The following is an 18,508-nucleotide window of genomic DNA, read 5'->3' on the forward strand; positions in this document are numbered from 1 at the left end:
AAAAATTAAATTTTAAAAATCATATAATCTGAAGAAAAAAATTGATTTTAGTTTAATTAAAAATTTAGGAAACAAATCTGTGAAGCTTGAATTACATAGGAATATTTTTGTAAAAAGAATTATTAATGCGTGTAAAATTTTAAAAAGTGTCTTATTTAGGAGACATTAAAATTTAAAAAGTGAGTACCTCAAGTTGCTCTTCCAATCTCTTTTGAACTAAAATTGATTTTTTTTCTTCAGATTATATGATTTTTAAAATTTAATTTTCATATTGTAATTGGATTTTAAAAAATATATATCTAGATTTTTAAAATTTTAAATATTTTCCAGTTTTTTATTTCGAAAAAAAATCTAAACTTTTGTTTTCATTCTTATTAATTTTTCCAATTTTTTTAAATTTTTTCAGTATTTTTTACATTATTTTCGATTTTTATTAATTTTCCCCGTTTTTTTAATTTTTTCAAAACAAAAAAATGAAAAAAATGCGAAATTTTTTTTACAGATTTTTTTTTTATTCTTATTAATTTTTCCAATTTTTTTAAAATTTTTTCAGTATTTTTTTCATTATTTTCGATTTTTATTAATTTTCCCTCTTTTTTTAAATTTTTTCAAAACAAAAAAATGAAAAAAAAGGAGAAAATGAATTAAAAAAATAAAAAATATTCTTAATAGCACTTTTGGCCCCCTATGTTTGCAAAAGTTGCGATTTTGGCCCCCCACATAAGTGATGTGGATGCCATGTCAGCGTGGACCAGGTCAAAATTGACCATGGGGGCCAAAAGTGCAACGAAACCGAAACATAAGGGGCGGTTTTGTAGTTTTCAAAGATAGAGGGCCTTAATCGCAATTTTGGCAAACATAGGGGGCCAAAAGTGCTATTAAGCCAAATTTTTATGAACGATCTTTGGACATGGTTGACATGTTTTAACTAAACCTTTCTTTTGAGATTGATTCCTCATCACCTGATAATCCCCCAACAATGGTGTTGAGTGTATGTTTGACTGGTGGATAATCCTTCCTTTTGTTATGCAACCCTGCGTCTTTTCTTATGAAGAGAAGGGATCTTCTTTGTTATCTTTCTTCAATGGTCAAGGTCGCTTTTATATGATCATCTTTCACGAATTTTTTTAGGTGTCCTTTATGGACGAGGGCATCCATCTCTTTCTCTTCAGCTGGTGACACTCATTTGTGTCATGATCTCCCTCTTAGTGGAAAGCGCACCAGCTTGACTTATATGGTCTTATAATTCCTCCTTTAGGAAGTAGAAATTTCAGTAGTTTGGTGTGCATTATCTCCACGAGAACCTTACTCCCTGTTATAACCCGTATGTATAGTAACAGGCCAAGCGCTACTCCACAGGCAAACTTGCTCGAAGAGCAATTTATTTCAATGATTAGTAAGATCAACCTAGTTGGTGAATCCAGTGGATGGTGGATGAACACTAGCGCCTCACACCATATTTGATGTGGTTGTGCCTTGTTTAAAACATATGTTGCTGCTGAAAATAAGAAAATGTTGTTAGAATATTCTTACACCACCACACTGTTGGGTTTAAAGATGTGGAGTTGAAATTTCACATCTAAACAAAATTATTCTTTAGAACGAGATGTATGCTCGAAAGATAAAATGGAATCTACATTAATGATTTCTAGTGAGTAAGATAGGGTTCACTAGGACTTTAAGGGAGACCTATATGTTCAAAATTAAAATTATCCTTCTGTTTTACAAGTTGTGTGATTTTAATATTTGACATGTCAGAACTTTGTCTAGCGAGCAAGTGTTTAAGTATAAACACGAGTAACTTTGGTGTAATTCCAAAGTTATAAGTAAATGATTTTGATAAGAAAAATAAAAGTGATTTCTGCAATCAAGATAAAATAACGAAAAGTTCACATATATAAACTGTTTAGAGAATTTGACTCTCTAAACTTAATAAATTATGATATATGTTAACTTGATGACGCCTAAACTAGAAATTCTAAAATATATTTTATTACTTTTATTGATGACTGCAATTTTGAAAATACTAAACAGTTAATGGTAAATATAGTTTATGGATTAAATAATAAGTATGGTAAATAGTAAGTATATTAATTATAGTAAATATAGTTGATTGTAGATATAGTGCATACATTGTAAATATATTGAATAGTAAACATGGTGTGTATGGTTATCCTCAAGGTTAAAATCCACATGTAATTTGGGTCTATCAAGTAAACTCCATTTGATTTAGTTTTAAAATTTTAAACATCAATTAAATATCAATTTAAGATTTTTGGTTCTTGAGTTTTATCAAACTTTATATTTGTATAAAACAAAAGGTACACTATTACTCAACATGAACAAACATATCAACGAGTTGTCACCTCCTACTTTATTTGATGTTAGGTTTTCTTCCCTTTTTTTTTTTTTTTTTTTTTTTTTTCATATTTGTGTACTCACGTGTTTTAGACTCCATTTTTACGTTATTATGGAAACGATGGGAATAGTTAAAAAAATTAATCAAAAAATGTAAGTTTTTTATTTCTATATATAAGTAGGTAGTTTAGTGAGTATGCACACAACACAAGTTCAAGCTGCAATGCTTATGGAGAATTACTGGATTTACCTTAAACAACAACCATGTGGTGGTTTTACTACTCTTTATCTTGGCAGCAATGTTAGTATTTATTTGTTGTTTTTTAAGTATTGTTTTGGTTTTATGTCACCTTATGCATTGCAAACTTTTTTTTAAGGAATTTGGCGAGGCCAATCCAATTTTTTTTTTAAGATCACAAGGATGATCTTGGTGAAGAGTGGACAATAATGAACTAATCAGATAAAAGCCACAACGTTACTTTTAATAAGGATTCAATTCATCCTCTTCTTACTCGTGGATTGAAAGAGATAGATAAAAGCCACAAGGTTACTTTTAATAAGGATTCAATTCATCCTCTTCTTACTTGTGGATTGAAAGAGATGCGTGATGTATTTGGTTTGCATAGCAACGAGGAGGTTATACTTTTTTTACTATGATGATATTCTTTTTGGGATATATCATAGCAAGAAACTTGAAAACCCTAACCAGATTCCAACTTATCCTAGCCGAGGCTTGCGGGTTGGGCGCACAATGTACTTTTATCTTTAGCTGAATGCATTAAGTGCCATCAGTTCTCACTTGGTTGGTATATTTGTTCTACATGGATGCACCTTCGAGGAAAACTGGGCTGGGAATGAGATGGAAGGAATTTGTGATGAAAATGGGTTCAAGGTTTGTGACATTCTCTGTTTCAATTTTGAGATTGTTTACCCAAAAAAGAGGGTTCGTGTTTTTTAAGTTCGGATGTGAGCTGCTGTTTCTCATGTCTCTCCCACGAAGAGTTAGTGGATTTTGTTCCTGCCTCATCGTTTGCTTAGAATAAGCTTGTGTTTCCAACCTTTATCTGTATTGACAATTGGTATTATGTTTTGTTTTAGTGTATTGTTTTGAGTGTTGTTTTTATATTTATATGTTTTGGCTAGGCTTTAGTTGGTAGGACTTAGTCTTTGCAATTTTTTTTTTGTGGTGGTCGGGGTTTGAATCCCAGACCTTGCATATATTATGCATTATTCTTAACCAACTGAGCTAAGCTCACGAGGACTGGTCTTTGCTATTTATCTAAACTAAAAACATGTTGTCTGATGTTGTATAAAAGTTTTTTCCTTTCTGCTGTACTTTTCTCTTTTGTACTTGATGTTTGCTTGCGAATTCAATTTAAAGTGCAAAATGAAAAAGCCTGTTTTGTGGGCCATGGATAAAGTAATTCAAATTAACCATATGTAACAGTAACGTTAACCTTAACGCTATCTTGAACAGTAACGGTAACAGTAACAACAACGGTAACAGTACGGACACATTATAAACAGTGTGGACATACTTAACCTTCCTACATAGTTTTTATATCATTCTCAATACATTGGTGGCATTTAACATGGGTAACCTTAAAGCTTTCCCATCATGGGAAAGTTGTGTTTTTACCCATAGGTGGCAGTTGATCAGGTTATTTTTGGTTTGTTGGAAAGGACAAACAACTTATAATGCAATATTAAACTGAAGTTGGTATCACACCCCCCCCTTTTAATAAATTTTACTTTTTACACCAGAAAAATAAAAATCAATTCTCACTTAAGAAAGAGAGTCACGTGGGTTACGTTTATATATTGCCATGTGCTTTTATATATATATATATATATATATATATATATATATATATATATATATATATATATTATTTTTTGGGGTTGTTCTTATATATATATTGTCTAATAAAACATATACATGTACATGTATTGTTCTTTCAAAAAAAAAAATGTTATTATGCTTTTTTTAAGGGACAATATACATGTATTGTGACGTTACTTCTTTTTTTTTTTTTTTTTTGAAAATAGTATTGCTACATTACTTTTATTGTTACATTATTTTTTTTATAAAAGTTACATTACTGTCAATTGCTACAATACTGTTAAAAAAAAATACGTCTAATTTTCTTTGTTAGTTAAATTTAACATTCTTTTTATTAAGTTTATAGTTTAAAATGGATAGAAAGAAACTTTTTTTTTGTTACGTTATAAAACTTAAATGAATAAAAGTTTGAACTAGAATGACTTAACAACTAATTTAACCACGTTTTGTCAAAAAAAAAAAACTAATTTAACCACATTTTAATTAATGTCTTTGTTATGTAAAGTGAGGCAAAATTTGTAAGGGGGTGTTAATATACTGTTTTCATCCGGGCTTCATAAAGTTTGTTTCCAACAAATAGGCCCATAACTATATAAACTGTTGGCCCATTAAATAATTTACATTAAACTAAGACAAGGTGGGGTCTGAATTTTTGAAAATTTTGTACAACCAAAAAGTAAAGTAAAGGTTACAGGTAACAGATCTGAACCATTGAATATTTATATTATTATATCTATGGTCAAAACACAACTTTCCCATGATGGGAAAGCTTTAAGGTTACCCATGTTAAATGCCACCCAATACATTTATCTACATGTCCAAAATGGCTAAATGTTTACTTATATTTATCACTCTACTGGTCGTACTTTTGTTGTTTATTACTATTATCAACATTGAAGAATTAGGTACGATTTACCTTGGATTAATTGTGTTTAACGTTTCTCCATTATTGGCTTTGGCTTTGGCTATTACCCTCTGTCCTGGAAGACACAGAGACAGGAATTAAAAGCTTCTCATGTAATTTTTTTATTTTTCTAATTGTAGGTTTCATGGTTATTTTTTTATTGTTTTGGCTTTTGTCATTGTTGTGATGTAATTGTAATGTATTGTATGTCCACGCGGATTTGGCCATGTTGCTGCTTCCATGGTATTCCCTCCTGTCAATATTTACATATATTGTGTCTTTAAAGTTTATAATTCAGTTTAGTATTTTAATGTATGATGAAAGGGACGTTTCAAAGATTCTTCATGATCTTCCTCCTGCTCCCATCATTTATATACTGGGCAACTTCACTCTCTTGCAACTATGGAGGATTATTGGAATTTCCTCAAAGAACAACCATATGGAGTCAGGGACGGATCTATGTTGATCCATGTGTGGGCTTGTGCCTACACTAAATTTTTAGAAACTATTATTTTTAGTAGTATAATGTATCATTAGTTGACATTTTGACCACATGACCCACACTTATCATAAATTATTTCTCTTTTGGCCCACACATATCATCATATATCTCAAATTCTTTCTTGATAGTATGAATATTATCAAGAATCGGATGTGAAATCGAATAAGAAATCAGAGAGATGATCGGTTAAATGATTGTTTAGTTATTTATATAGAGAAGTATATTTTTATTGATTTTCGAAATATGAAAACCATTCAAAGCTTCCATAATATGAAAAATTGTAGAGGACAATTATTAATGCTAAATTTTTTTTATATGGTGCCCCCACTATTCAAAAATCCTGGATGGAGTTGTTGGATCCCTTGACCTCTGTTTGTGCCGTACTTTTACTTTGTTTTATGTAGTTCGTGTTACTGATTGAAACTTGTTGTTGACGTGTTGTAATCTATATCCATTGTCTGCTGATCTTTTCCTTTTTGTTATCTTTAAGATTTCTCTTCTTTAAATTTTAGCTTCGTTGCATTGCTGTCAAAAACACAAAAAGGGTTTAAAACATGAGGGAGTATTTTGTATTAGTTTATTTTGGTTTTGAGCAAATAAATATTATTTTTGATGAAAAATAAATGTTTGGTCTGAATTTTTGCTGCTCAAGGAAGAATTCCACCCGTGCGTCCGCACGGGTTGCATACTAGTATATTTACAAATCAACTTATATTTAATGAAAGCTTTAGCTGAGTGAATATATATTTTCAGTTATGTAAGATTGTGCCGTCAGACTGAGTGATAGAAGAGGTGGTGAAAGTTATATAATATATAGGTACATGCAGCTCATGAAATATGTATTCTCGGTTAGACTTTCTCTCTCTCTCTCTCTTGCTCCTTCTCCAGATTTCCACTATTTTAGGATCTTTTGCCACATTTCCTTTTCCTTTCTCCCAATTATGTTGTTCTCATTCCAAACCTAACAATGTTGGCATTGCGTTGTAAATCCGAAATCTACATAGACACACACATGTGCTTCCTTCTTCTTTCGAATGTTGTCTCTGTCGCTTTCACTCCTTCCAATGTTTATTCAGTTTCGTTCTCTTGTCTCTCCATCAACTTTCCTTCTTTCCTCCACTTCACGATCATCTTGATATTGATAATGCTATTTACTCTTTCCATCACTTGCTCCAAATGTGTCAGATTCCGTCCATTGTAGAATTTATCAAGATTCACTACTACAAAAATGAGCTTATATAGCGCTTTTTTTGGCTTTAGATAGCGCTTTTGAAGCGCTATTGTAAATGGCGCTGGTAAAGGTAATATAGCGCTTTTTTCTGTATAAAGTGCTAGCTAAAGCATGGTTTATATAGCACTTTTGTCATACCCCAATTTTTGACCTAAGGTCCTACATTCATACACCGTTTGATCCTGATTAGTCTTTGACTTTTCAGTGAAAAATTCGACAGCGAGGTATTTTAAAATACCTCATTTTTGGTTCCAATTCGGGCTCTCTTCTCACCTTATTTTTATTATTAGTTTTTATTTTTATCTTTAGTTTTTATTAATTTCCATCTTTTAGTTTTTATGTATTTCTTCTTTTTTCTTAGCTTTTTAGCTTATTTAATTCCCATATTCTAATTTTTATTTTGTTTCTATTTTTAGTTATTTTATTTTCCCGTTTTTAGTAAGTCCAAAAAAAACATGTCCAAGGTCCATCTTTTGTGTTCACGCCACAATCAGTGGCAACTTTCAAGAGTCAGCTCTTTCCTCTTTCCTTTTGTTCAAAAAACGCGTTCAAGCCTTCAAGGCCATTCATATCACTTTTAAACAGGTTTAATTTGTTGCCTAAATTGAAAGCCTGAAATTTAATAAGTAGAGGCAAGAAACAGCAGAAGGAGGACACGAATTTCACATCCAAAACACCTGCAAAATAGAAATCAGCAGAGACATTTTCACAAAGATTCAACCAAAAAGCCACAACACAGTCACGTTACCAAAACACAACAGTGAACAAATCATCAACATTTCCACACCAACATCACCACAACATAGTTCCATAAGCCCGCAACACAAACGGCCTAGAATCATCAACACCAATCAACAACACCCTCACCATAAATCCATCGAAACCGTCTCATCACCATCATCGATCCAAACAAATACGGTGACCCTAACCGAACCCAACACCACAGTCAATATCAAGAACCCAGCAGTACCAAAGGCAACCAAATCCACAATCACGTTGCAAACCTTCCACAAATTCGAACCAATCCATCACCGAACCAAACACAAAGGTAGTTTAGATCTAGGATTTTATAGTTTCTTTGTTTTTCCTTTGTTTATTGTTTTAATATAAAAAAAATCAAAAAAGAAAAAGAAGAATGAAGGAAAGAAGAAGTCGTGAACGAGAGAAAGAAAGGTGGAATGAAGGAAACTGATGGGGTTAGCCTATTTATAGGCGCCCCTAATCTCATGTATGTGGGTGTACGCCATAGCGTGCACCCTCGCCTCCTTGATCGCCTGATCTGATCCAGCGGCCCATTTTGAATCCCCAGTCTCTTTTTATTTCCCTTTTATTTATTTTCTTTTTCTTTTATTCATGCATTTTTTATTTTATCATGCATTTTTATTTTATCGTTTACCATATCACATGCATTTTAAAATTTTGTCATTTATCTTATTGCATAGATTTAGAATGTAATTAGGTCAATTGTACAACTATAAATGAGAAAGAGTGTGTGTGTGTGTGTCTTTTTATTTCTTTTACTGCTTTATATATCAAAAAACACAAAAAAATTAGACTAGGTTAGGAGATTTTGTGGTGATCCAACGTCACTACAAAATTCTCACGCTTTTATTTTATTGCTACGTTAGTTTATTTTTTAGTTTTTAGTCATTATTCAAGAAAAAACAAAAACATTCAAATAACCAAAAATACAAAAAAAATATTTTCATAATAAACCTTGATTTCTCAATCAAGTGAGCGTTCTTTTTATTTTCTTTCTTAATCAAATTTCCAATCAATTTAATCATACTTTAAGTCATTTTCTTTTAATATAAAAAATACAAACCAATTCTTATTTGCCACTTGGCTTTTTACTTTAAAACCTTTTCAAAAACAATAAAAAACACTCAACCAATCAAACGTCATTTTCTTAACCCCGAACTACGAGGTTTTGATCCCTCATGGGTACGTAGGCAGAGGACACTCGTCCTTCCAAATCAATAAAATGTAGATAATTAGGTCTTCCTTTTTTTATCATTTCAAAGTTTCATTTTTTTTAAAAAAAAAGCAAGCAAGTTTATAGCACAAAACGTTAAATAAAACCAAAAGGTTCTCGTAGAGTACTACGAATATTTAGGGTGCTAATACCTTCCCTAAATATAACCAACCCCCGGACCCCCTAATTTAAATAAATTTTTTCAAAGTCGTGAAATAAAAAGTGAGTCAAAAGCTAATCAAGTAGCCTTGATCTCCGAAAAATGACGCGACAGAAATGGCGACTTCACTGGGGATCCTAAGAGGGTTAAGCCTAACTTGGTTTTGTTTAAAATTTTGTGCTTTAAACTTGCTTAAAAAAAAAAAAAAAAAATCAAAAAATAAAAGATGGAAATTCGTGTATATATTTGTTCTTCCTTCTTCTTCCTCCTTTCTTAAACGTGAGTGGTGAGATAAGCTCTATACCCGGGCTTGAGGGAACTTAAGATAGGATCGGGTATAATCATAGTATCCATGCCAAGAGTACTCTTCGGTATTGGTACATGTGATAACCCACTCAATGAAGGGATCTTGGAGGTATACGTTTGTCGACGTGAGTACTCGTGTATGGCATGTTACTTTCAAGTGACCGTCGAAGTTGAGAACCTTTAGTCACCTTTAACCCATCTTGGCCTTTTAGGACGTAGTGCGGTGGCTAGTCGAGAGTACTCTCGTATTGGTCGTCACGCGATACTACACCCAAACGAGACTAACCGATGAATATTGTTGGAACGAGAGTACTCTCGTCGCCTAACAAATATTCGGACGTGGTTGAAAACTTTGGGAACCTTGATAGAACCCTTGTTACATGTGCAAATGGAAACCTTAGTCCTTACCAAATGGCGTTGTTATCCCTAAGCTCCAACATTGTATATCCTGAACCTCATCATGTTCTTTAGCATATTCATGCATACATGCATATCCTCATAAAAACTTTTTCGCATCAAAATATCGAAGGACTTAGATAAGTCGTCTTGTAAACATCAGAGGTATAGACCTTGTAAAGAGGAACACCAAGAAATACATTTTCAAAAGTCTTAACTAGACTTTAGCTTTGTGAGGGACTTTTTCCTTAACTTTGCTTTTACTTTTAAAAAGGAAACTGTTCGTAATATCTTCAATTATCAAATGAAACAATGTTCCTTATGATGTTTACAATTACTTTGACAGGTCCTTCAAAAAAAAATTGTGTCTATTTTTGCATAAAGCATCATGCATCATTCTGCATTTCATAGTCTCAATTCTGAGTCTCACAAATTTTTCTCTTCCATAAAAGGTCAACCCACCTCAAAAGTGTCATGGCGTCCTCGTCTGAAATCAACTCGCATGTACAACACTCGAGCAATCATAAAGAGAAGATGGATTTTCTCGAGCAAGAAAATCAATTGCTCCGGGAGGAAATTGCAGCCATGCAGACCAAGATGGACGAAATGACTGAATTGATGAAGACACTGACGGTTGCTCAAGCACGTCCTCCTGCTCCTCTTATCAGGACTCAAGCCGAAACTGTTTCTATTGGCCCTGAATGGATGTTTTGTGCCGATACTCCAGAGTACTCTGCTCCACAACGTTCCGTGCCCTGGTTCCCGCCTCTTACTGCTGGCGAAATACTCCGTCCCATTGCTTGTGAAGCTCATATGCCTACCCATCAATATGTAGCTCATGTTCCTCCACCTCCTATGAGAGCTCCTCCAGTCACTATGACCTATCCAGCACCTGTGATGCATACCATTCCACAAGAAGAAGAGCCCATCTACCATTCAGGGGATATGGAAGCCTATGATAGAGTGAATGACTTGCAGCAAAAATATGATGAAATTCAGCGAGATGTGAGAGCCCTCCACAGGAAGAAAGTATTTGGGAAGACTGCTTATGATCTTTGTTTGGTGCCAAATGTTCAAATACCCCACAAGTTCAAGGTACCGGACTTTGAGAAGTATAAGGGAAAATCCTGTCCTGAGGAACATCTAACAATGTATGTGAGAAGAATGTCTGCCTATTCCAAGGATGATTCAGTCCTTATCTATTTCTTCCATGAAAGTTTGGCTAGTCCTGCCTCAAAATGGTACATGAATCTAGATAAAACAAATATCCAAACTTTTCAAGATTTGTGTGATGCTTTTGTGGAGCAATACAGTTACAATGTGGATATGGCCCCAGATCGAAGTGATCTACAAGCTATGACTCAGGGAGACAAAGAAACGTTCAAAGAGTATGCCCAGCGGTGGAGGGATACTGCTGCCCAAGTCAGCCCGCGCATAGAAGAGAAGGAGATGACTAAGCTCTTTTTTAAAACTCTCAGTCAGTTCTATTACGTGAATATGGTCGGAAGTACCCCCAGGGACTTTGCTGAGATGGTTGCTACGGGTGTACGACTAGAAGAAGGAGTCCGAGAAGGACGATTGATCAATGAAAGTGTCCCCGCTAGTAGTTCGAAAAAGAAAGAGCAGGAGGTTAGTATGGTGAAAGGGTGGCCTCAGCAAAAATATTCGGCCTATCAACATGTGGCCGCTATTACACCCGTTCCCAATGCCGATCAACAACCGTATCAACATCAACAACCTCGACAACAGGCTCCAAGGACACGATTTGATCCGATTCCCATGAAGTATGCTGAGTTGCTCCCATCTTTGCTCGAAGGGAATTATGTCCAGACCAGGCCGCCTCCTCCGATGCCTAGAAAATTGCCAGCAGGTTTTAGAGCCGATCTCTCATGTGACTTCCATCAAGGGGCACCGGGTCACGATGTTGAGCGTTGTTATGCCTTGAGGAATGCAGTTCAAGATTTAGTCGAAGCCAAGGTCCTATCCTTCACAGACTTGAATCAAAATGTGCAAAGCTAATATGATACCGAACCACGGGACCTCATTCTGAAGTGGTGGTGCATAGTTTTAGTGACGTATGGAGTGATTTGCCGCTTTCAGTGTCGTTGTGTTTGTTCCTTCAGCTATTTCCTTTGTTCAAATAATGTGGTGTTTATTGATTTTCGTTTTTCAAAAAAATATCCTCTCGTCCCGCCCGAGATGAAAGTGAACTTGTGTAGGGCTTTTTGCTTTAAGTATTTCCATCACTGATAAAAAAGACGTTTTGATCCCGGCTTTGTTTTTATTTTGTGCTTTTTCTGGAAAAATGGTAATACAAAAAACCCAAAAAATAATCATCTTCAAATATCTGCATAATCATAACTTATACTTACTTGTCAAAATCAATAATCAAATCATGCATTAATAAACCCGTTGAACACATTAACCTTGTACTCTCTTCCAACTTTGAGTTCCCTGTGTCCGAAGTTGAAGAAGAGAATGAAGAGACCCTTGATGAAATCTCTCACATACTGGGGCATCTCAGCCATCGAAGATGTCAAAAATCAAGAAGATTGTCCAGAAGATGGCATTCACTTACAAAGAATGGCATGAGATGTTACCGTTACCTTACTTGGGTATCATGCTTCAGCACACACTTCAACAAGGGCAACCCCCCCTCCTTCCCCAATATGCAACATGGAGGTCGTGCTTTCCGTGAAGGTCGAAGTCCCGTCAATAGGAGTTCTGCTAAAGTCCAAGCTTAATCGAATTTAAATGCATGACGACCTTGTACAAATATATCAAAAGAGGTTTGAAACAAGCTTCTAACAAAAAGGTTCGTCCCCATGAATTTCAAGAATGGAACTTTGTACTACTTTCCAACCAGACTCCAGGGGCAAGTGGATGCCTAACTATGAAGGCTCATGTGCAATGACTTTTACATCCATGGATGGTGACAAACTCACATGTCCTATGAATGCCGGTGCAGTCAAGAAATACTTTGTCAAAATAAAAGCTCGATAAGTCGCGAACCTGAAAAAGCGGCTTAGGCAAAAATGAGCGTCTCGGTGGACTGAAAACCCGAAAGGGCGGTCCAGGCAAAAATTAGAGACAAAAAAAAAATGATGATTATCCTGATAGATTGAAAACCCGAAAGGGCGATCTATGCAAAAGTTAAGGATCAAAAGGCAAAGTAACTGCATCTGGTCAGGTACAATCCACTTGGGGCATACCTGTTGTCAAAGAACCGCCGATCCGAAGCATGAGGCGCATCTGCTATCAAAGAACCTCTGATTCGATGCATCTGCAGACCAAAGACTCGGAACTGGGGCATTCAAAGTTGTCAGGGAGTATAACGGTTATGGTGTTCAATGTACCTTCCCATATATTTACCATTTTCCAAATTTTTCAAAGATCTGTGGGGCCACGCCATTGGCAGGCCACCACTCAATTCATCAAATTTGAGCCTGTGCCCATTTATTTGGAACTCTCATTTATTCTATTTGCAAAATTTCTTCTATTTTTGATGGCAATACTTGAAGCAAAAATTTTCACAATACAAAACCTTTTTTACATCTTTTGAAAAGTGTGAACAACAAACACATCCTCTTTGAACTCGTGAGTAGTTGAAGCGTACATCCGCATCCGCCTCGAGAACGGCTACATTCCGGAAGAGAAACATGTCTAAACACAATGGAGGGGACCTCTGCTTTGAGCAAGATGCTTTCACAGTCAAAAAATATATACAAAAAAAAAGAAATACAAAAATAAAAGCTCGCTAAGTTGAAAACCTGAAAAGGCAACTTAGGCAATAGAGAGCGTCCCGGTGGACTGAAATCCCGAAAGGGCGGTCCAGGCAAAAATTAGGGGCATAAAAAAGGAATATACTCCCGGTGGACTGAAAACCTGAAAGGGCGGTCTAGGCAAAAGTTAGGGATTTTCAAAAAAAATAAAATAAAAAAGAATACAAAAAACATGACTGTTGAAGCATGCCAGGGGAAAAGCACTCTGCGTCGGTTTACAAATGGCGACTTCTTCGAAACTCTTGGTTAAACAATGGGCTCTCCCCCCAAGAGGCATCAGTTGCTACCTTGTGCCGGGTTTTACACCGTCAACGGCTCGATTTGTTCACAATAATATCACCTCTATGGAAGTTTGCCGAGTGTTTGTACTGCGATGTTAGTCTGCCTCCCATCTTACCTGTCTTGTCTCGTTTCATCGAGTCGCCTGTCATATACAGTTTATACAGTCGTACAAGCTACATCCATGCATTCATACAATCATACATTCGTACATTTATACATTCACATATTCATACACAACATATGCATAATATCAATTCATACATGGTTGCATCAGTCACCCAAAGTCTTGTTTGGTCGTATCCTTTCGTTTCAGTCCTCAGTCGTTTCAAGCTGCTAGTTCTAAACAATGGACCGCTTGAGTTTACTTTTCTGTTTTGTTTCAAGCCGCCAGTCCTAAACAACGGACCGCTTGAGTTTCCTTTTTTGTCTTGTTTCGAGCCACCAGTCCTAATCAACTGACCGCTTAAGGTTACTCTTCGTCATTACATTTTACTTTCTTGAAAATCATTCCCCGCTTTGTCGGATTACGGAATATCAGGTGTGTCATTCCCCGTTTTAACGGATTACGGAATATCAAATGCGTCTTTCCCCGCTTTGTCGGATTACGGAATGTCAAGTGTTTCAATTCCCCGCATTGTCGGATTACGGAATATCAAATGTGTATTTCCCCGGTTTGTCGGATTACGGAAGATCAAAATCATCATTCCCCGGTTTATCGGATTACGGAATGTCAAGTGTTTCAATTCCCCGCATTGTCGGATTACGGAATATCAGAATCATTCCCCGACTTAACGGATTACGGAATATCAAATGTGTCTTTCCTCGGTTTGTCGGATTACGGAAGATCAAAATCATCATTCCCCGGTTTATCGGATTACGGAATGTCAAGTGTTTCAATTCCCCGCATTGTCGGATTACGGAATATCAAAGTCATTCCCCGATTTAACGGATTACGGAATATCAAATGTGTCTTTCCTCGGTTTGTCGGATTACGGAAAATCAAAGTCATCATTCCCCACTTAGTCGGATTACGGAATATCAAGAGATGTCACCCCAAAGTTTTGTCTTCATTAAGCTATCTTTTCCCCAGTGAAACTGCAATTCCCCAGCGGAGTCGGATCCCTTTCTTTAACGAACTTGGGTATCCCTTTTGTTGTTTCTCATTCCAGTCAAGTCATCTTTGCCGTCCTGCATTCATACAAGCATCATGAACATTTCACAGCATCTTAGGTCCAAAATTGGTGTACTTTTGTATTTAAGTCTCTTCGTCCCGTCAACTCAAAGATTTCATCTTCAATTCTCCGGACGAAGAAACTTAAATAGGGGCATCTGTCATACCCCAATTTTTGACCTAAGGTCCTACATTCATACACCGTTTGATCCTGATTAGTCTTTGACTTTTCAGTGAAAAATTCGACAGCGAGGTATTTTAAAATACCTCATTTTTGGTTCCAATTCGGGCTCTCTTCTCACCTTATTTTTATTATTAGTTTTTATTTTTATCTTTAGTTTTTATTAATTTCCATCTTTTAGTTTTTATGTATTTCTTCTTTTTTCTTAGCTTTTTAGCTTATTTAATTCCCATATTCTAATTTTTATTTTGTTTCTATTTTTAGTTATTTTATTTTCCCGTTTTTAGTAAGTCCAAAAAAAACATGTCCAAGGTCCATCTTTTGTGTTCACGCCACAATCAGTGGCAACTTTCAAGAGTCAGCTCTTTCCTCTTTCCTTTTGTTCAAAAAACGCGTTCAAGCCTTCAAGGCCATTCATATCACTTTTAAACAGGTTTAATTTGTTGCCTAAATTGAAAGCCTGAAATTTAATAAGTAGAGGCAAGAAACAGCAGAAGGAGGACACGAATTTCACATCCAAAACACCTGCAAAATAGAAATCAGCAGAGACATTTTCACAAAGATTCAACCAAAAAGCCACAACACAGTCACGTTACCAAAACACAACAGTGAACAAATCATCAACATTTCCACACCAACATCACCACAACATAGTTCCATAAGCCCGCAACACAAACGGCCTAGAATCATCAACACCAATCAACAACACCCTCACCATAAATCCATCGAAACCGTCTCATCACCATCATCGATCCAAACAAATACGGTGACCCTAACCGAACCCAACACCACAGTCAATATCAAGAACCCAGCAGTACCAAAGGCAACCAAATCCACAATCACGTTGCAAACCTTCCACAAATTCGAACCAATCCATCACCGAACCAAACACAAAGGTAGTTTAGATCTAGGATTTTATAGTTTCTTTGTTTTTCCTTTGTTTATTGTTTTAATATAAAAAAAATCAAAAAAGAAAAAGAAGAATGAAGGAAAGAAGAAGTCGTGAACGAGAGAAAGAAAGGTGGAATGAAGGAAACTGATGGGGTTAGCCTATTTATAGGCGCCCCTAATCTCATGTATGTGGGTGTACGCCATAGCGTGCACCCTCGCCTCCTTGATCGCCTGATCTGATCCAGCGGCCCATTTTGAATCCCCAGTCTCTTTTTATTTCCCTTTTATTTATTTTCTTTTTCTTTTATTCATGCATTTTTTATTTTATCATGCATTTTTATTTTATCGTTTACCATATCACATGCATTTTAAAATTTTGTCATTTATCTTATTGCATAGATTTAGAATGTAATTAGGTCAATTGTACAACTATAAATGAGAAAGAGTGTGTGTGTGTGTGTCTTTTTATTTCTTTTACTGCTTTATATATCAAAAAACACAAAAAAATTAGACTAGGTTAGGAGATTTTGTGGTGATCCAACGTCACTACAAAATTCTCACGCTTTTATTTTATTGCTACGTTAGTTTATTTTTTAGTTTTTAGTCATTATTCAAGAAAAAACAAAAACATTCAAATAACCAAAAATACAAAAAAAATATTTTCATAATAAACCTTGATTTCTCAATCAAGTGAGCGTTCTTTTTATTTTCTTTCTTAATCAAATTTCCAATCAATTTAATCATACTTTAAGTCATTTTCTTTTAATATAAAAAATACAAACCAATTCTTATTTGCCACTTGGCTTTTTACTTTAAAACCTTTTCAAAAACAATAAAAAACACTCAACCAATCAAACGTCATTTTCTTAACCCCGAACTACGAGGTTTTGATCCCTCATGGGTACGTAGGCAGAGGACACTCGTCCTTCCAAATCAATAAAATGTAGATAATTAGGTCTTCCTTTTTTAATCATTTCAAAGTTTCATTTTTTTTAAAAAAAAAGCAAGCAAGTTTATAGCACAAAACGTTAAATAAAACCAAAAGGTTCTCGTAGAGTACTACGAATATTTAGGGTGCTAATACCTTCCCTAAATATAACCAACCCCCGGACCCCCTAATTTAAATAAATTTTTTCAAAGTCGTGAAATAAAAAGTGAGTCAAAAGCTAATCAAGTAGCCTTGATCTCCGAAAAATGACGCGACAACTTTATTTTAAAAAGCGCTAGCAAAGGTTCTCCTTAGATAGCGCTTTCAGAAATAAACGCCATCTAAGACAGGTTTAAAAACAGCGTTTTTGTTTTAAAAGCGCTATGTAACAATATGTTTAGATAACGCTTTATAAAGGAAAAAAAGCGCTAGGAAAAGCATTTATTATTATTTTATTTTGTCAGTTTTTTTTCTTTACGGATAGTGTATTTATTAATTTAAAGTAAAATATATATAAAGTCAGAAATATAAAGGGAAATATATATAATTTTGGCACATTATAATTGAGACTATTATTTATCAAATAAAACTTAACCATATCATAAAAAATGTATGTATATATAGCATAAAAGTCAGAAATGTATAGCCTCTAATAAGGTAACATGGATATCTCTAAGAGTTACAATTAATTAGTTAACATAAAGATCAAAATCTTCTATGGTATCAAGCAGTCTTCATCTATCTTCTTGGTCTTCTCAACATTTTTATCCAAAACAAGCAGACAAATCATCATTCATTTGCAAATTTCGTTCACTCTCCTCCACCTGTATATATACCAGAAAACACCATTAAGCAATAACACTATATTATATTAGAGATAAATTCAAAGTACTACTGATCATGAGTACAAATTAAAGCAAGATTATAAAATAAAACAACTACCACTTCTAGCAAATATATTTAGAAACATTAAACTCACCTCATTATAAAAAAATCATATAACTTTTAGGCTGATCATGAACCGACACCATTCTTCTTGGATTTCTATTAGTTTATCTTTTGAGTATGTCACACACTTGAAACCATCAATGTACTGCATATATTATAACATAAAAAATAACCATGTTACTTAATAAACTTATTTATATACAAATATTATACTTTAATATAAAAAAAACATACCAGCTTTAGAATCTCATTTAGTTTTGAGATGAGAATCTCTTTCATAAACCTCATCACAAAGTACCCGCAATCTATACCATTTTCTTGGCGAGGACACTATAAAAAATAAAATAAGTAATTGTATCAATAAATTCCTTAACCATGTATGCTTTGACTGGTTCTTGTTCTGCTTCCATTATTAGCACCAAGGATATTTGATGGGGGGATAAGAAGGAGAATTTCCTTGTGAGATCAGTGTCGCACACAAATTTTTCATACAAGTACCTAGAATGAAAATATAATATTAGATGCTATTAAATGTTTCATTCATACAAATAAAATAATTTGTTTGGTCAATTTAAAACACCAATGAACAATAGATATAAATTTACAGATATCAAAACCAAGTATATTATATTTAAAACACAAACACATAT

At 34.6% G+C, this 18,508-nt stretch overlaps 1 protein-coding gene, 1 long non-coding RNA gene and 1 pseudogene across 2 annotated transcripts; 2 read left to right on the top strand and 1 right to left on the bottom strand.

Annotated features, from left to right (window-relative positions):
• Positions 1–2,587: 2,587 nt before the first annotated feature.
• On the top strand, positions 2,588–3,127 carry LOC146946513 (uncharacterized; annotated as a pseudogene).
• A 7,022-nt stretch (positions 3,128–10,149) lies between these two features.
• On the top strand, positions 10,150–11,694 carry LOC146946514 (uncharacterized). Its single transcript, XM_085748240.1, has one exon. It carries the CDS (start codon positions 10,150–10,152, stop codon positions 11,692–11,694), a length of 1,545 nt encoding a protein of 514 aa, XP_085604366.1.
• A 5,788-nt stretch (positions 11,695–17,482) lies between these two features.
• On the bottom strand, positions 17,483–18,223 carry LOC146946515 (uncharacterized). Its single transcript, XR_015028255.1, has 3 exons — positions 18,093–18,223; positions 17,890–18,003; positions 17,483–17,734 (listed from the first exon to the last, which is right to left on the bottom strand). It is a non-coding gene; the product is annotated as an uncharacterized LOC146946515 (long non-coding RNA).
• Positions 18,224–18,508: the final 285 nt, after the last annotated feature.

The sequence above is a fragment of the Medicago sativa genome, chromosome 2 (assembly GCF_051527215.1).
Source record: "Medicago sativa cultivar Bolivia chromosome 2, Bolivia_mono, whole genome shotgun sequence".
Taxonomy (NCBI): Eukaryota; Viridiplantae; Streptophyta; class Magnoliopsida; order Fabales; family Fabaceae; genus Medicago; species Medicago sativa.